Genomic DNA, 21,397 nt, shown 5'->3' with positions numbered 1-21,397 from the left:
CCTATGTTATAATTGTAGTGTCACTATAACCGTAGTTTCCTACTTTATATTTGTAGTTTTACTATAACAGTAGTTTCCTACTTTATATTTGTAGTTTCATTATTGCAGCAGTTTCTCTTTATTTTGTAGTATATTTGTAGTAGTGTATACTCTAGCAGTAGTTTCTCCTTTACTTTATATGTCACCATAGGAGTAGTCAGTATTTATATTTGTAGTGTTCTCTTTTTATATTTGTAGTGTCACTATATTAGTAGTTTCCTACTTTATATTTGTAGTGCACTACAGTAGTAGTTTCCTACTTTATATTTGTAGTGTCACTATAAGAGTAGTTTCCTACTTTATATTTGTAGTGTCATTATAGCAGTAGTTTCGTTATTTATATTTCTACTGGTGTTTCACTTGTTTTTACTTCTTTGTTTCATATTATTTAATTCTGGCACGTTTTGCAGTAGTTACTGATGCGCGCACGATCTCAGCTGCGTCATTGAAGAGGTACGATCTCTGAAACATCGACTGCAGCACGTGAACACAAGCTTTCACTGTGTTCACTGGTGCAGTGCTGTCGAAGTCATGTCTGTGCGCTTCCTTGTTCGTTCGTTATGGCTTTTGCTGGCTAACGTGCCAACAAAGGCACAGGGCACGTTTCTTGGTATGTTTGCGGCCCAACAGAACCCCGCCGATCCCTGCTACAACGAAATGGGACGACCCTGTCGTTGTATACCTAATTTTGTGAATGCCGCATTTGGCAGACTGGTGGACGTGTCATACGAGTGTGCGAAGCCCCCAAGCTCATTCTGTCAGACTTTCACCGACCAGAGGAGTAAAGTAGGGCGGACCTGTGACACATGTGAAGCCAGCAGTCAGCCCGCAACGTACCTGACTGACCTGAACAACCCGAGCAATACGACATGCTGGGTGTCCAGGCCACTCACCAGCCGAGATCACAATGTTACGTTGGCACTCGGTTTGGGAAAGAAGTTCGAATTGACATACATCAGCCTTCAGTTCTGCTCACACAAGCCGGATTCGCTGGCCATCTATAAATCCACCAACTTTGGTAAAACCTGGCAACCATTCCAGTTCTATTCCAACCAGTGTAGTGTGGTGTACGACAAGTCGTCGTTGGCCTCCGTCAGTCGAGCCAACGAACAACAAGCTCTGTGTAGGGAAACTCCTGTCGGTAGGAAGATTGGGTTCAGCACGCTGGAAGGTAGGCCTTCGGCTAGCGACTTTGATAACAACCCCGTGCTTCAAGACTGGGTGACGGCAACCAACATTAAGGTCGAATTTAACAGGATAGCCAGAGCGGCTGGACCCGACAGTTTCCACTACTCTGTATCTGACTTCGCAGTGGGAGCACGTTGCAAGTGTAACGGTCACGCTTCGAGATGCGTCCCTGACAAAAACAACCACTTGGAATGTGATTGTAAACATAACACAGCTGGAAGAGACTGCGAGAAATGTAAGGATTTTCACTTCGACCGACCTTGGCAAAGAGCAACACACAACAGTGCCAACGAATGTGTCGGTAAGTGAGTGATCAGTAATTAACAGAAAGCAACACACAACAGTGCCAACGAATGTGTCGGTAAGTGAGTGATCAATAATTAACAGAAAGCAACACACAACAGTGCCAACGAATGTGTCGGTAAGTGAGTAATCAGTAATTAACAGAAACATTCTATACCGAATTCTGAAGTTAACATTAATAGTTTCTTAGAAATACATTTAAAGTTCCTTTCAACTATAATTCCCCTGTAGATTACATACATTAATAGTTCTTTTCAAAGATAACTAACTGTACAGTAATGTACAGATTATTTACTATCTTCAATATGTAGATGGTAAAAATATCTGAATGTACAGTATTGTACAGATTACTTACTACCATCAATATGTGGGTGACAAAGATAACTAACTGTACAGTAATGTACAGATTATTTACTATCTTCAATATGTAGGTGACAAAGATACCGTTCTGTACAGTATTGTACAGATTACTTACTACCATCAATATGATGATGGTAAAAATATCTGAATGTACAGTATTGTACAGATTACTTACTACCATCAATATGTAGATGGTAAAAATATCTGAATGTACAGTATTGTACAGATTACTTATTACCATCAATATGTAGATGACAGAGACACCTAACTGTACAGTTATATATAGATTATTTAGTACCATCAAAGAGTAGATGATAAAGATACCGGACTCTACAGTAAACTACTTATTATATACTAACATTAATACGAAAATGATAAGGATATCTGACTGTTCAGTAATATAGAGGTTATATATTAATATGAATATGTAAATAATAGAGATACCTAACTGTACAATAAGGTAGAGATTATTTACTACCATTACTACGTAGATGGTAAAGATAACTGTGCAGTAACCAATATGTTATCTGATACAATGAATATGTAGTTTAAAAAATATTTGACTGATAGATTATTTACTACCATCAATAAGTGAATTATAAAGATACCTGACTGTACAGCAATGTACAAATACCATAGGTATTTAGGTGGTAAAAATACCTTAGTCAGTTAGTTAGTTATCACCATTAGATTCCATCTAGGAACATAGGGCCGCAATCGCTTGCGGATTCTTCAACAAGTATTAAAGTGAGTAGGTTGTTAGCCCACTGCACCGAGCCGTCCCTAATTTAGCAGTGTAAGACTAGAGGGAGGGCAGCTAGTCATCACCACCCACCGCCAACTCTTCGGCTACTCTTTTACCAACGAATAGTGGGATGGACCGTCACTTTATAATGCCCCCACGGCTGGGAGGGCGAGCATGTTTGGCGTGACGCGGGCGCGAATCCACGACCCTCCGATTACGAGTCGCACGACTTACGCGCTTCGCCATGCCGGTCCAAAAAATGCCTTCCTGTACAGTAATTTTAGGATTATTTACTACGATCAATGTATAGATGGTAAAGATATATGACTGTAGAATTATGTACAGATTATTTACTATAATAAATACGTAGATGTTGAAGATACCTGACTGTACAGCAATGTACAGATTATTTACTACCATCAATATGAAGATGGTAAAGATACCTACCTAACTATACAGCAATGAACAGATTATTTTCTACCATCAGTATCTAGATGGTAAAAATAGCTTACTGTACAATAGTGTATCAATTATTTACTAACATTAATATGTATATGGTAAAGATACCTGACTGAAGAGTAATGTACAGGTTATTTACTACCATTAATATCTATGTAGTAAAAATACTTAACTGTACACTAATGTATAAATTATTTACTACCATCAATATGTATATAGTAAAGATAATAAAGAGTACACAAATGTACAGGTTATTTACTACAATCAATACGTATATAGTAAACATATTTAACTGTACACTAATGTACAAATTATTTACTGTCATATATATGTATATAGTAAAGATACTTATTTGTACACTAATGTACAGAATATTTACCAATGTCATCATGTATATAGTAAAGATATTTAACTGTACACTAATATACAGATTAACTAATACCATCAATATTCATTTAGCAAAGATAGTTATATTTACACTAATGTTCAGATTATTTACTACATTCAATATGTATATAGTAAATATACTTAATTGTACACTAATGCACACATTATTCACTACCATCACTATGTATATAGTAAAGATACTTAACTGTAAACTAATGTACAGATTATTTAATATCATCAAAACGAATATAATGAAGATATATAACTGTACACTAATGTATAGATTTTTACAACTATTAATATGTACATAAAAACATACTTAACTGTACACTAATGTACCGATTATTTACTACCATCACTATGTATACAGTAGAGATACTTAACTGTACAATAATGCATAGAATATTTACTACCACCATCATGTATATAGTAAAAATACTTAACTGAACAGTAATTGACACATTATTTGCCCCATCAATATATATATGATAATGATACTCAACGGTACAGTAATGTAGAGATTAGTTACTACCTTCAATATGTATACAGTAAAAATACTTAACTTTACATTAATGTACGATTATTTACTACCATTAATATGTATATAGAAAAGACACTTAACTGAACACTAATGTACAGATTATTAACTACCATCTCCATGTATATACTAAAGATACTTAACTGTACACTAATGTACAGATTATTTACCACCATCAATATGTATATGGTAAAGATACTTAACTGTACACTAATGAACAGATTATTTACTACCATCAATATGTATATACTAAAGATACTTAGCTGTACACTAATGTACAAATTAAATAATACCATCAATATGAATACATCAAAAATACTTAACTTTACACTAAAGTACAGATTATTTACTACCATCAGTATGTATATATTAAAGATACTTAACTGTACACTAATGTACAGATTATTTTTTACTGTGATCATGTATACAGTAAAGATACTTAATTGTACACTAATGCCCAGATTATTTACTACCGTCATAATGTATATAGAAAAAATACTTAACTGTAAACTAATCCATAGATTATTTACTACCATCAGTATCTACGTAGAAAAGATACTTAATTGTACACTAATATACAAGTTATTTACTACCACCAATATGTAAATAGTAAAGATTTTTAATGGTACACTAATGCACAGATTATTTAATATCGTCAAAACGAATATAATAAAGATATTTTACTGAACACTAATGTATATATTATTTACTACCATCAAAATGTATATAGTAAACAAACTTAATTGTACAATAATTTACAAATTATTTACAATGATAAATATGTATACAGTAAAGATACTTAACTGTACACTAATTTACAGATTATTCACTACCATCTCTATGTATATAGTAAAGATTTTTACCTGTACACTAATGTTCAAATTATTTAATACCATCAATATGTAAATAGCAAAGATACTTAACTGTACACTAATGCGCATATTATTTACTACCATCAACATGTAGATAGTAAAGATAATTAACTGTAAACTATTGTATAGATTATGTACTACCACTAGTATGTAGATAGTAAAAATACCTAACTGTACACTAATGCGCATATTATTTACTATCATCAACATGTAGATAGTAAAGATAATTAACTGTAAACTATTGTATAGATTATGTACTACCACTAGTATGTAGATAGTAAAAATACCTAACTGTACACTAATGCGCATATTATTTACTACCATCAACATGTAGATAGTAAAGATAATTAACTGTAAACTATTGTATAGATTATGTACTACCACGAGTATGTAGATAGTAAAAATACCTAACTGTACACTATATCACAGATTATTTACTACAATGAATATGTATATAATAAAGATTCTCAACGGTACTGTAATGTAGAGATTAGTTACTACCACCAATATGTGTATAGGAAACATACTTAAGTGTACACTAATGTACAAATTATTTACCACTGTCATCATGAATAAAGTAAAGACACTTAACTCTACACTAGTGTAGAGATAAATTACTTCTCTCTTCATGTATATAGTAAGGATACTTAAATGTACCCTAATGTACAGATTAATTACTACCATCAATATGTAAATATTATAGATTCTTAACTGTATACTAATGTACAGATTATTTACCCCTATCAATATGTGTATAGTAAAGATATTTTACTGAACACTAATGTATATATTATTTACTACCATCAAAATGTATATAGTAAGCAAACTTAATTGTACAGTAATTGACAAATTATTTACAATGATAAATATGTATACAGTAAAGATACTTAACTGTACACTAATTTACAGATTATTCACTACCATCTCTATGTATATAGTAAAGATTTTTACCTGTACACTAATGTTCAAATTATTTAATACCATCAATATGTAAATAGCAAAGATACTTATCTGTACACTAATGTTCAGATTATTTACTACAATCAATGTGTATGTAGTAAAGATAATTAACTGTAAACTAATGTATAGATTATTTACTACTGTGATCATGTACGAGGGCTGTTCAAAAAATACGCGGACTGACGTCATAAAACAAAATGTACTTTATTTAGAAGTTACAGGTCTGGGACTCCTTCAAAGTACTCTCCTCCCCAACGCACACACTTATCCCAACGGTGTTTCCACTTGTTGAAACAGTCCTGGTACGCTTTTTTTGTAATGTCCTCCAGCTCCTTCGTCGCATTTGCCTTAATCTCGGGAATCGTCTCTAATCTTCTTCCTTACAAGGGTCTTTTGAGTTTGGGAAACAAGAACAAATCGCAAGGAGCAAGGTCAGGTGAGTAGGGGGAGGGTGATCGAGTGTTTGGCCAAAAACTCACGAGTTCTGAGGGCTGAATTTCGCAGCAACGCGGTGCATCTTCAATTTTTCGGTCAAATTCTCGTAACAAGTTCCAACTGATATCCCACACTCTTCAGCAAGCTCCCTGACAGTCAGACGTCGATTTGCCCGCACCAGGATGTTGATTTTGTCGACGTGTGGGTCGTCAGTTGACGTGGAAGGACGTCCAGGACGCTCATCATCTTCAATGGACTGTCGACCATCCTTAAAACGTTCATGTTACTTGAAACATGCCGTACGATTCATAGCAACATCACCGCAAGCCGTGTTAAGCATAGCAAAAGTTTCAGTCGCAGATTTTCCAAGCTTAACACAAAATTTCACAGCAAGTCGTTGCTCATTCAGGTCATTCATTCTGAAATTCGCCAAACGAAAAAATCGCACTTAACTTAAAACCGCGTAGCTAATACACAAATGAAGATATCTGCAATCGGGAAATGGCATCGTAATCAACTGATCTGTGCGAACCTAGCGACACCAAGCGGATTCCCCTGAAACCAACTGGAAAGTCGCAATCCAAACAGTCCGCGTATTTTTTGAACAGCCCTCGTATATAGTAAAGATACTTAACTCTACACTAATGAACAGATTATTTACTACCATCAATATGTATATAGTAAAGATACTTAACTGTTCACTAACTTATAGATTATTTACTACCATCAATAAGTATGTACTAAAGATACTTAACTGTACCCTATTTTACAAATTATTTACTGTCATAAATATGTATCTAGTAAAGGTACTTAACTGAACAGTAATGTACAGATTATTTAGTACCATCAATATGTAAATAGGAAAAATACATAACTGTACACTAATGCGCGTATTATTTATTACCATCAATATGTATATAGTAAAGATACTTAACTGTACACTAATGTACAGATTATTTACTATTGTGATCATGTATATAGTAAAGATACTTAACTGTACACTAATGTACGGATTATTTACTACTGTGATCATGTATATAGTAAAGATACTTAACTCTACACTAATGTACAGGTTATTTACTACCATCAATATGTTATTAACTACCATCAATATGTATATAATAAAGATACTTAACTCTACACTAATGAACAGATTATTTACTACCATCAATATGTATATAGTAAAGATACTTAACTGTTCACTAACTTATAGATTATTTACTACCATCAATAAGTATGTACTAAAGATACTTAACTGTACCCTATTTTACAAATTATTTACTGTCATAAATATGTATCTAGTAAAGGTACTTAACTGAACAGTAATGTACAGATTATTTAGTACCATCAATATGTATATAGTAAAGATACTTAACTGTACACTAATGTACAGATTATTCACTACCATCAATGTATATATGATAAAGATACTTAACTGTACACTAATGTACAGATTATTCACTACCATCAATGTATATATGATAAAGATACTTAACTGTACACTAATGTACAGATTATTTACTACCATTAATATCTATATAGTAAAAATACTTAACTGTACACTAATGTACAGATTATTTACTACTGGGATCATGTATATAGTAAAGATACTTAACTCTACACTAATGTACGGATTATTTACTACCATCAATATGTATATAGTAAAGATACTTAACTCTACACTAATGTACGGATTATTTACTACCATCAATATGTATATAGTAAAGATACTTAACTGTACACTAATGTACAGATTATTTACTTCTGTCATCATGTACATAGGCGTGTTACTTTATTTTGTTTTCCTTGTGAAACAGTAAGAGTTGTTGTAACAGTTGTTATTGGATGATAAGAATTGTGGGTAGGTTATTATCGTTTTAAGGAAGTTAATATGTAACATCAGTTAGATATATAATCCAGGTCTCATTCATTTCTCAAGTATTTTTTACGTAAGTGTTTCTCCCAGCTACACTATAAATTTTGGTCTTCACCCGAGGTATACTATAAGTGTTGGTCGATCTCCAGGTACATTATATAATTGGTGGTCCATGTACATTGTATGAGTCGGTTCGTCAGAAACAATACGAAAGCTTTTAAAGTAGTTCTCGCCAGTCCAGAAGCGACACCTTTTAATGGTTTCCTTTTTGTATTTCTGGAGCGAAAGTTCTGTTTAGTTGTAGATCTTTCAAAAGATTAATTTATTCAAAGGTGGCGCCCCGTGTTGTGTGTTAAAAGATGTCTTGAACTGTCCACCCCTTGCGTCAGTCATATTTATTGTTGATTGTTTTCACACTAAACCAGTGCTGGTCAACGAAATGGCTATTAGAAATAGAGTTAACTCTCCAATAACTAAGATTATTAGGGCAGATACAACTGAGTGTTTCATATCTGTGACGAACACTTTGTGTATCAAGTGTATTTTCTAATCTTTGTCCTTGATTTCCTGAGGCACTCAAAGCTTCTTTCGTTTTCACAAAAACAACATAAGTAAGTCAGGTCCTTCTTGACAGTTTAAAGTTTGAATTATCACAACAACTAAGATCGTCGTCTTACTTGATTTTTTGTATTTGAAATTTTAATAATGGTTTTCTTTTTTCAATAATTATCATATTCATGTTTTAACGTTCAGTTCAGATTTCCACAGTGCATCACTGTTTCTAAGAAATGACTCAACATTTTCTTAGTAAAAACTATAAATTGTAATATAATACACGAACTGTTTCAAGTCGCTGGTGTTCCTTCGCAGTTTATCCTTGTGTTATACGTGTCTTCACTAACATAACAATGTATAGAACGCGGGTAAAGCATCTTTAAAATATCGTGTGTGAGATTCAGTTAACTAACATGCAAGTGGTGCCATCTGTTCGAATTTATGAGATCGTCATTGATAGCGTTATGTTCATATATCGTTCATTATTATTATTTAATTAAATTTTGTTTTATTTACTTCAGCAAGTAATGATTTGGAAAGAAACAGATAGAAACTCTATAAAGGCAAAGTAACAAATGCCTTTAAGACACATAAATGTTCCTAAAATAATTTTCATTCCTTTCTTCGTTATGACACATCCACTTGATAGATAGCTGTAATTCTAAACACACAATGCTATCAAGTGTTTCACTTGTAGTTGAAACTCTAATTACTTTTATTTTCTTCAGTTCAAATGATCTGTAATTTATTTTTAATGTTTCATCCAACTGGTATTGGTTTCAACTTCTTTGTTGCAATAAGAACTTTTCAAAGGTTAAAGAAAAAACCAACAAAAACGTGTTTACCACGTGATGTTTGTGTTGTGTGAAGGTTAGTTTTTTCTTTCTTTTTCTAAGTGCCTGAATATAAGAAACACATAAACGTGGTTGTGTTCTTAGAATACAATTATCCCAGAGCTAAATTCGGGGCATAACTACCTCCATATGGTGTATGCTATGACGTCAGAGCCAGAGTCGATAAGTGGAGAATTCGAGCCAAGCAGTCTGGCATAGAATTTGGCATCTTTCTATTCTGATGACAAACGTGTATTTAAATTGAAGAACGCTTGCCGAAACAACGAATCATTTTAATCTGAAGATCAAACAGATGTAAATTGAGATTTTACGATAGAGGAAGCTTCGAATAATTTTACAAGATAACATTAAAATACATGAATAATTTTTTGTTGTTTTTTGAAATTTTGCGCAAAGTTACACGAGGTATATTTGCGTTAGTCGTCCTAATTTATCAGTGTAAGACTATAGGGAAGGCAGCTAGTCATCACCACCAACTGCCAATTCTTGGGCTATTCTTTTACAAACGAATAGTAGGATTGACCGAAAATATAACGCCCCCGCGGCTGAAAAAGCAAGCATGTTTGGTGTGACTAGAATTCGAAACCACGTTTTATCCCTTGCTGGTAAAAAAATGGACGTATTTACTCCTACGTTTTATCTTTTATTGGTAATAAACATGGATTTATTTGCTCCATATGGTAATAAAAATGGACATTTTTACTCCTATGTTTTATTCTCTATTGGTAATAAAAATGGACGTATTTACTTCTAATGGTAATAAAAATGGACATTTTTACTCCTATGTTTTATTCTCTATTGGTAATAAAAATGGACGTATTTACTCCTAATGATAATAAAAATGGACATTTTTACTCCTACGTTTAATCCTCTATTGGTAATAAAAATGGACGTATTTGCTCGTAATGATAATAAAAATGGACATTTTTACTCCTACGTTTTATCCTCTATTGGTAATAAAAATGGACGTGTTTACTTATACGTTTTATCTCCTACTGGTAATAAAAATGGGCGTGTTTACTCATACGTTTTATCTCCTACTGGTAATAAAAATGGACGTGTTTACTTATACGTTTTATCTCCTACTGGTAATAAAAATGGGCGTGTTTACTCATACGTTTTATCTCCTACTGGTAATAAAAATGGACGTGTTTACTTATACGTTTTATCTCCTACTTGCAATAAAAATGGACGTGTTTACTCCTACGTTTTACCTCCTACTGGTAATAAAATTGGACGTGTTTACTCGGCTTCTGCTTGGATATCATGTTCTCATTAACTAGTTAGTTATCTCAGCTGTTTGTTCCTGTTGTATCAGATTATCCACGTTTCGTTAGGCCCGGCCTGGCCAAATGGTTAAGGCGCTCGACTATTAATCCGAGGGTCGCGGGTTCGAATCCCTGTCACACCAGACATGCACGCCCTTGCAGCCGTGGGGGTGTTATGTGTGACGGTCAATCCCACTATTTCTTGGTAAAAGAGTAGCCCAAGAGTTGGCGGTGGGTAGTGATAACTAACTACCTTCCCTCTAGTCCTACACTGCTAAATTAAGGACGGCTGGCGCAGATATTCCTTGTGTAGCTTTGCGTGAAATTCAAACAAACCAAACCGCGTTTCGTCGCTTGAGTCGAGAAACGTCATACGTATGGCACATCTGTATTTCTTTATAAAAGCTATTTACAAGAGACAAACTGACTTATTTACACATCAACAGGTTTCAATTTTTACCGACTTACTTCAGTAATTAAAAATAACATTTTGATAATTTATAAATAACTTTGATAATGAAGCCGCTTTTTACCGTCGTTTATTCTCTTAAATAATAATAATTGTTGTTGTCGTTAGATGGTGCGGGACTCGATATTTTTATTGTGTTACGCCAACCATAAAGAACGTTTAAAGAGAGCTCGTCGTTGTGCTATAGACGTCAATTCTATCGTTTCGTTCATTTTGCTGTGTAAAAATAGTGACACACGTGAAATGTCACATCTTGCAGGAATAGTATTACACAATTCAAGTTGTTAAAGAGCGAGGCTATGTATGGATATGTCTTCTGAATCCAAGTCACCTTCTTCTTAACTCTGTTCGTTTTCTGTCTGTTCCTCTAACCCTAACTGAATGTATTAAGCCCTGGCACGTGCAATATCCCACGTGTTTGAGAACGTAGCAAGAATGTGGATTCTCGTGATGACGTGTTTTATGACAACGATGAAACATTCTATTTTTACTATCAAGTTTCCACCAGTTCCAGAATATATCATATTTTTACCGGTGTTAGTTCATCAATGTGGTTTATTTGTCGCTTGACCTTATATTTTCCACAGTTTCCTTTTGTTTGTAAATAGGATCATCCGAGAGTGACTTAAAGTAATTGAACCTTGATATGGTTTGAATTTCGCACAAAGCTAACTGTCCCCAATTTAGCAGTGAAAAACTAAAGTGAATGGAGCTCGCAATCACCACTCACCTACAGCTTTTGGGCTACTCTTTTATACCAACGAATAATAAGATTATAACGCCCCCACGACTGAAAGGGCGAACATGTTGGTTGGACGGGGATTTGAACCCGCGCCCCTCAGATTGCGAGTCAGGGGCGCTAAACACCTGACCACACTGAAGGAACTTGAGAACTGTTCTGTCTATGTGCCCATTCTCTATATCTCAGCCCTGATGCAGTGTTTGGTGGTTCACTTGTCAAAACTGTTCAATATCTCAGTCCTTATGCAGTGTTTGGTGGTTCAGTTGTCAAAACTATTCAATGTTTCAGTCCTGGTGCAGTGTTTCGTGGTTCAGTTGTCAAAGCTGTTCAATATCTCAGTCCTTATGCAATGTTTGGTGGTTCAGTTGTCAAAACTATTCAATGTTTCAGTCCCGATGCAGTGTTTCGTGGTTCAGTTGTCAAAACTATTCAATGTTTCAGTTCCGATGCAGTGTTTCGTGGTTCAGTTGTCAAAACTGTTCAATATCTCAGTCCTAATGCAGTGTTTGGTGGTTCACTTGTCAAACAATTCAGCTTTTCAGTTCTGATGCAGTGTTTGGCGAATCACTTATGGAACAGTTCCGTGAAAGAAAATCGAATTGCACAGGAGGAGGGTGATAGGAGATTCAGAAGTAAAATAAAATCTATCTTTGTGCTTCTTGACAGAGAAGCTAATAATAACAGTTCATATCTGAACTCAGTAGACTTGTAAGCATGACTCAGTGTGGGCACGAACCAAATGTCGTTAATTCTATTGTATAGTTCTCACTAACCCAGATATTAGTTTGATGTGGTTAGCCACCGGTGTGTTACCCATACCAGTCGTCTTGACATACAATTTTACTTCTGGTTTCTCGACATCAAGAGATTAACTCAAAGTATGGAAAAAATTAACTCGAGGTATGGAACAGATTAACTCAGATAAAATAATTAACTAAAAGTAGGGAATAGATTAACCCAAGGTAGGCCAATTAATTTAAGACAAAGAATAAATTAACCCAAGGTATGGAATAGGTTAATTAAAGATAGGTAATAGATTAACTCAAGGTAGGAAAAATATTACTCGGGTATGAAATAAATTAAATCCAGAAATGGAATAGATAAAATAAACGCAAAGAATAGATTAATTGGCGTAGTTTAAGTTAGGGTAGGGATTAGATTAACTCAGGAAGGGAACAGGTTAACACAAAGTATGAAGTAGATTAACTCAAGGTATGGAATATATTAAATCAAGGTAATGAATAGATTAACTGGATATAGGGAATACATAACTAAAGGAAGGAAATAGGTGAACTCAAGTATGGAATGGATTAACTAAAAGTGGGGAACATATTAACTCAAGGTATGAAATAGGTGAATTATTGTATGGAATAGATTAACTCAAGCAGTGAGTAGATTAAACTTAGGATTGGAATAGATTAACTCAGGTAGTGAGTAGATTAAACTTAGGATTGGAATAGATTAACTCAGGTAAAAATAAGATTAACTCAAACTAGAGAATAAATAAACTCAAGGTCGGAATACGTTATGTAAAGGTAGGGAATAGATTAACTCAAAGAAAGGAGTATGTTAACACAAAGTATGGAATACATCAACTGAGGTAGGGATTAGATTAAATGAGTATATGAATAAATTAACTGAAGATAGTGAATACATTAACTCAAGTTATAAAATAGATTAACTCAAGATAGGGAACACATTAACTCAAAGTAGGGAATACATTGACCCAGCAAGAGAATAGGTTATCTCAAAGTAGGGAATAGATTAATTAACTCAAGGTAAAAATAAAATAATTCTGGTAGGCAATGGATTAAATCAGGATAAGAATAGATTAACTCAAGGTAGAAAATAAATAAATTCATATAAGGGAATAGATTAACTGAAGGTAGGAACTAGATTAACTCAAACTCAAAATAATTAAAAAAGAAAAAACGATACGATATTAATATCAATAAGTTTACACAAACAAACAATAACTAGACCACAGCGATATTTAATAAATTAAAATTTTTAACAATATTTCTATAATGCAAGCCAATAGGGTTACATAGCTTACTGAAAGCTGTCCTCCATGCTTTCTTACTTAAAGCTACTGTAAAGTTGGACAAAATGTTCTGAATGTTCTTTATTCTCTGTCAGATGACTACAGAGAAACAGAAGAAATGTACTGCCTGTCAGTCAACTACAATATAAAACCAATTTTTTGTTTGTGAGAGGACTACAATAGAGTTAATAATTTCACGATATGACAATAGCTATATTTAAAATAACTAGCTGCGTTTAACTTTCTCCAGAACAAAACGTTTTATTCCCTATAATTACAGGGATCATATTTCACTGGTTCTATTTTTGGATTCCAGGTGCCTAACAAATACCAAAGAGCCGCCTATGTCTTTGCGGTTGGTGTCTAAGCTGTCGTTTGAAAGCTATTTATAAACTCTCGCTGTAAGTGTATTATGTTTCGATGACGTAACATTGCTTCTATTTCTTTATGCTCCAAACATACTACTTAGGCTTACTTATACATGCAACAGTCATTCTTGTAAAGTGTCTTTAACCTCTATCAATGTTTAAACCACCTATATTGTGACATATATTATTTACAAAACTTTTTAAAGATTGGTCTTTACCATGTTGTTTCCTGTGCTATAAATTTCTCATACAATTTGGTACAAAACGCTGTCGGCTACTAATGTAGCCATTTAACTGAACCAAATTTTAACAAGCGTTTTTATACAGGGTTACTAATTTAACGGCCATCTGGGAGTCATGCTCTTGTCATTTGCTCCTGTATGGTTTATTGGCCATCTGGTAGACATTTTCTTGTCAGTTCCTCCTGTGTGGTTTGTTGGCCATCTGGAAGACATGTTCTTGTCAGTTCCTCCTATATGGTTTATTGATCATCTGGAAGACATGTTCTTGTCAGTTCCTCCTGTGTGGTTTATTGGTCATCTGGAAGACATGTTCTTGTCAGTTCCTCCTGTGTGGTTTATTGGTCATCTGGAAGACATGTTCTTGTCAGTTCCTCCTGTGTGGTTTACTGACCAGCTGGTAGACATGTTCTTGTCATTTCCTCCCGTGTGTTTTATTGGTCATCTGGTAGATATGTTCTTGTCAGTTCCTTTTGTGGTTTGGGAAGAAGTCTTAGATGACCCCTATTCGTTTGTCACTTCACGTATAAAGAATTATAGGTAGAGAACATCTGAACTGTGTGCTTTTTCCTGCACATGTTACATGCTTATGTAATGATCTATGACAGAGTTGATTTAGCATGAACCACCTGACGGCTGAAAGGTGTGGTTCTGCGGGTTGTGGTTGAAGTGAGGCCTTTTTAGCAATGTTTTAATACGGTTTTATCGTCCATAACTCTATCAACAGTAATCACTGATATGTCAGAACCGATCTTTTCTCGTTTTTCTTCTAAGAGAGTTGCAAACCAGGACATATAGTCCCCATTGATCTTGTAAAATGTTTTGCTATCATATTAATTACATTTGTAACATGCTGGCTTCCGTTCAGTAAGTGAGGTTACATATTCTCAGCTGCTTGTTCCAGTTGTCACGGATGTGACAACGTGACAAACCGAGTCACTTAATTTTCTAGTAAACTAGCTCGAGATATGGAGTTTTAAACATTCTTAATGTTGTAAAAATCTATTTAGTTAACCTCTGAATTTATTTTTGACAGAGTCATTCTGTGATTCCAGACATGAAAAAATTTACACACACTTGGTAATAAGTAAAGAAAACGTCAGTTGTTATTCAGATAACACATACATCTTAAAAGAGCACGTTCATTAGACTATTTTAACTGTTATTACTTTGGAACTCCAGTTCCATGGTTGAAGGTACGTTGTGTTTCACAATCCCTATTTACATATTTCACTTTTAGAGCACAACCTTAGATATGTTAATCTAAAGTATAGATTCTTTTCCCAAACACATATTTAAAACGTAGTACAAACAGTAATAATATTCAAAGTGTATAATTAAAAACAAAGAATACAATATTTAATATTACACTTACACTGAGCTGAAAGCTCCATAATGAAACATTTGTTTCACAATACGCAGCTAAAACTTCACAATAAAGAATTAATGATTTATTTATATTGAGTTAAAGTTTCAATAATAGCAATGAAATGTTTAACAATACAAAATTTACAATGAACTAAAATCTTCACAAGAATTTGTTAAAACTTACAATGAACTAAAATCTTCACAAGAATTTGTTAAAACTTACAATGAACTAAAATCTTCACAAGAATTTGTTAAAACTTACAATGAACTAAAATCTTCACAATAATTTGTTAAAACTTACAATGAACTAAAATCTTCACAATAATTTGTTAAAACTTACAATGAACTAAAATCTTCACAACAAGAATTTGTTAAAACTTACAATGAACTAAAATCTTCACAATAATTTGTTAAAACTTACAATGAACTAAAATCTTCACAACAAGAATTTGTTAAAACTTACAATGAACTAAAATCTTCACAATAATTTATTAAAACTTACAATGAACTAAAATCTTCACAACAAGAATTTGTTAAAACTTACAATTAACTAAAATCTTCACAAGAATTTGTTAAAACTTTAACAATATTTTAAAATGACTGATTAATCTAATGCCCATTATTTAATATAGTCAGACTAGTGACGTTGGGTAATCAAATCACTAACACATTACTGAAACTTACACAGAAGACTTAGAAGCAGCCCAAGGTGTTCAACATACTACACCCTAAGTTGGCACTAAGTGTTTGGTTAACGACTAAGAATCCTTCTCTCGGAGACAGGCACCTTCGAAGTCTTTCGTCTGAAGCATAAATTGTTCGTGGATTTTGCTTTCCCTTGTGTTCTCAGGATATTTATTTCAACAATTAACATAATTTATTTTAAAATAATCTTTTTGTAGTCTTGTACAAGTTGACTGAAAAATCCTTATAAAGCATTGGCGAATACTGCTAAGTAAGATGATTTGTTCCAAAGTAATGCTTGGTTTGGTTAATTAACATAATTCAGAAAGAATCAATTTGTTTTAAGCTGAAAACAACAAACAACAAAACAATGCTTAATAATATTTTAAAACCATTTTTTATGTTTAACTTGATATATTTGTTGTTCAGTGTCCAAAATACAGTCGTCTAACTGTTCAAGTCAATGAAGAAATCGGCTTGAATAAACGTCCAACAGCCACTTTAATACGTCATCATTCTTTGTTCTGTGCTACCCTTAGTCTGGGACAGTCTGGGTGGTAGAAAAGACCTGGGCACGGCATGTCCAGGCGTGTTAAGGCGTGCGACTCGTACTCCGAGGGTCGCGGTTTCGCATCCCCGTTGCACCAAACATGCTCGCCCTTTCAGCCGTGAGGGGGTTATAATGTTACGGTCAATCCCACTATTCGTTGGTAAAAGAGTAGCCCAAGAGTTGGCGGTGGGTGGTGATGACTAGCTGCCTTCCCTCTAGTCTTACACTACTAAATTCAAGAGTTGGCAGAGGGTGGTGATGACTAGCTGCCTTCCCTCTAGTCTTACACTACTAAATTCAAGAGTTGGCAGAGGGTGGTGATGACTAGCTGCCTTCCCTCTAGTCTTACACTGCTAAATTCAAGAGTTGGCAGAGGGTGGTGATGACTAGCTGCCTTCCCTCTAGTCTTACACTGCTAAATTCAAGAGTTGGCAGAGGGTGGTGATGACTAGCTGCCTTCCCTCTGATCTTACACTACTAAATTAGGGATAACTAGCGCAGATAGCCCTCGAGTAGCTTTGTGTGAAATTCAAAAACAAACAGAAAAGACTTGAAAAATTATTGTTGTGTTGAGTTTGTGGGAGTCGAGTTTGGTAAAAATGAACTCTATTAGTATTAAAACTTTAATTAAAATTAAAGATGTGAACTTGAAGATGACGTTCCTCTGACTTTATATTAATTAAAGTTTTAATACCAGTCGTCTGGAGAATACATTAACTTGATACTGTTTAGCCCATAAATACTTAAACTTTACAAATTAGATAAACATTGTTTATAATTGTAAACTTCCAGTTCAACGTTTTCTACACTTATTACATGTATAAGTAAAGTACAGACCTACAATGGCCGACATGACAAGAATGGTCTTAATTTCTATCCATTCATCATTCTCACGGAATACAAGACGTTAATGGTGATTCGATTAAATGTTTAAAAGAATCTATTTTGTCGAAATTGATTGAACTATTTATTTGTCAGTTATCGGTGAAATACAGTTAATGTCATTTTCTTAGTCTACAGCAACACAATAGAATATTTGCGGTCTGTCCACTACTAGGAATAGAATTACAGACTTTAGCATTGTAAGTCCATCAGTTGACCACCGACTCACCACGTGCTTCGACGAAACAAGAAAAACCGTACAGAAAGAAATAATCTGTCGTACTCGTGACGACGAGTCTCTCTTGTTATACAGTTTTAGTACAAACAAAACCAGTACTTAATTCGAGAACATCGGTGAGGTTACAACTGAAATGTTTTTACATAAACTTTTCCTACAATGTCATGGCAACAATAAGAGGTGTAAGTTTATAATAACAAATTACAGTAGAATGAGGGAAGACGAGGTAATACGAACTTGTTGATATAGGTTGTCCATTTTCATCATTAAATTAAGGGAAGACATAACTTTACAAGCTATATCTGTGTCTCTCCCAGTAAGAATGGAAATCTCACTTTATAGAATATATCTGTGTGTCTCCCAGTGAAAATGGAAATCTAACTTTATAGCCTATACCTGTGTGTCTCCCAGTAAGAATAGAAATCTCACTTTATAGTCTATATCTGTGTATCTCCCAGTAAGAATGGAAATCTCACTTTATAGCCTATATCTGTGTGTCTCCCAGTAAGAATGGAAATCTCACTTTATAGCCTATATCTTTGTGTCTCAAGAAAGAATGGAAATCTCACTTTATAGCCTATATCTGTGTATCTTCCAGTAAGAACGGAAATCTCACTTTATAGCCTATATCTGTGTGTCTTCCAGTAAAAATGGATATCTGACTTTATAGCCTATATCTGTGTGACTCCTAGTAAGAATGGAAATCTCACTTTGTAGCCTAAATCTAAATATAGCCTAGGTGTCAAAGCTCGATTGAACTCTTGTCAAGATAAACTGGAAACGTTCAGCTTCCTTTTCGTTTCTCTTCGAAATATCTCAGTTAATGAAAGTTACAAAGACCAGCTTCAGGAAAGAACCAGTAGAGTCTTTGTATTTGCAAACAAACGGTTGCAAGTAAGGTGTTGTGACTAATAACTGTTTTTATTGTTTCGAAATGCTCAACGTTAATGTTCCAAACTGTTTAAAGCACCTTGAATTGAGATGTTTAAAAAAAAGTTAAAGTAATGTGACGTGGCCAACACTCTGACTTTACCATCTGTCAGTGTCTTAAAGTATTATTATCTATTTCTGAGTTTACTGTAAAAGGTAGATGCCAGTATAATCACTATGGTAACGTGTAGCATCTGGGTTGACCTCATATTGTGAGTCACTCGTTTTATAAACATCATAATGTGTCACTCCAGTATATTCACTATTGTAAGGTGTAACATCAGGATTGACCTAGTACTGTGAGTCACCCGCTTTATGAACATTCTAATGTGTCACGTCAGTGATAAATGCTCCTGTACATTGTCTCATTTAATTTGTGTAGTTTGTTGTTTTAGTTTATTAGCTGGTGTAAATACAGTCCTGAAGTGGGTTACTCTACCTACATGGCTGGTTTACACACAGATACACAAATAGTTCAGTTTAAAGATGCATACTTCCTATTTGTAGCCTGCAACTGTAACCTCCATGCCAGGAAGTGTCGGTTTAACATAGAGTTATACAAGTTGTCAGGCCGGACCTCTGGTGGACTTTGTTTCAGATGTCGGCACAACACAGCTGGTCGCCACTGCCATTATTGTAAAGACGGCTACTACCGTGACAACAACAAGCCGATTACCGACCACAGAGCTTGTAAACGTGAGTTTGTTTTGCTGTTTTTATCTAAATTAACTTTGTTAAGGTTACTCGTGATAACATCACGAAACATGTTTGGAAACAAGTCTACAAGGTCACCAAACGTACTTCAGACAAGCCATATTTCAGAACAAAAAACATTTTCGAAAGTAAAAGCTTGGAGAAAACTTTGTTATAAATGTTTGTTATATGACTGCTCGTGAAACAGAAGTTATGACGTCACTGTTTTTTACTCATACAGCGTACTCTTAAGACGGTGAGTATGGGTATTAACACTTTTATTGATTAGCAGAGAACAATGTTTCGACCTTCCTAGGTCATCTTCAGGTTCACAAAGAAAGAGTTTGAATGTAACCGTTGACGGACACGTGTCTTAGGGACGAGACTGAAAACCATTACGTCATTGTAGGAAGTGTTGTGGTTGGATGTTAGGTTATTAACTAGTATCGGTATAAAGGTGTTTCTTTATATTGGTTTAGTTTTGGTTTTGGTTGTGTAAGTAGGGCTACTTGGATTTTTCATTTGTTTGTGTTTGTTTCCCTACTTCACATCTGGGCGTTTTTTATGGTTAGTGTCTATTTCATTTCCAATGCTGGAAAACGTGTGAAGGTGTTTTTGTGTTGTTTATATATAGACGTTTTATTTCAAGTTAGCTTCTCGTCATCATGAATATTACTGATACATTCATCATGACGTCAGCAGCTGTATTTGAGACAGAAATAATGACGTAATTAACCATGTTTGAGACAGAATTCCTGACGTTGCTAACTGTGTTTGAAAGACATTATGATGTCATAAACTGCTCTACGCCGAATTTCACTGAAAGAAGTACTTTGAAATAATTACATATCTAATACTAAGAAAGAGTTCTTAACTAATGTTATAATATTACATATTACACTTCCCTTCATCCTAGCCCACTCTAGTACAGCGGTATGTCTCCGGAGTTACACCGCTAAAATCAGGGGTTCGATTTCCCTCGGTGGGCTCAACAGATAGCCCGATGTATCTTTGCTATAAGAAAAAACACACAAACACGCACACCCTTCCCCCTGTAAAGGGGTAAAATATTTAAATGCACTTTGACCGATGAGTAAACCGCCGTTCTACAAAAGGTCATGAGTGTGAAACTTCCCTCGTTCTACATTTATTAACTGTCCAGATCTGTACTCTCTGATACCAAGTTAACTATTCTATAACTAAGTGAACTGCTACTTAAAACATTTCGAATACTAACTTATTACGTAAAGAATTTTGATATCACGAGATATACACCATTCACTAATAAACAGAAGTGGCCAACAATGAATGCAGTCTCTACATTAACGAGTCCAATCATCTTACATCGGCT

At 34.4% G+C, this 21,397-nt stretch overlaps 1 protein-coding gene across 2 annotated transcripts in view; it reads left to right on the top strand.

The window, feature by feature from the left end:
* The first annotated feature begins 519 nt into the window (after positions 1-519).
* Positions 520-21,397, top strand: part of LOC143240293 (netrin-1-like) — a 33,554-nt gene continuing 12,676 nt past the window's right edge. For both annotated transcript variants that reach the window (XM_076482512.1, XM_076482511.1), the window contains exons 1-2: positions 520-1,528; positions 19,861-20,049. In XM_076482512.1, coding sequence (XP_076338627.1) covers positions 571-1,528; positions 19,861-20,049 — 1,147 coding nt within the window. In that variant the 5' untranslated portion in view covers positions 520-570. The remainder of the gene's footprint in view (positions 1,529-19,860; positions 20,050-21,397) is intronic.

Source organism: Tachypleus tridentatus, chromosome 13 (genome assembly GCF_004210375.1).
Source record: "Tachypleus tridentatus isolate NWPU-2018 chromosome 13, ASM421037v1, whole genome shotgun sequence".
Lineage (NCBI taxonomy): Eukaryota > Metazoa > Arthropoda > Merostomata > Xiphosura > Limulidae > Tachypleus > Tachypleus tridentatus.
This window is presented reverse-complemented; position numbering and strand designations above follow the sequence as displayed.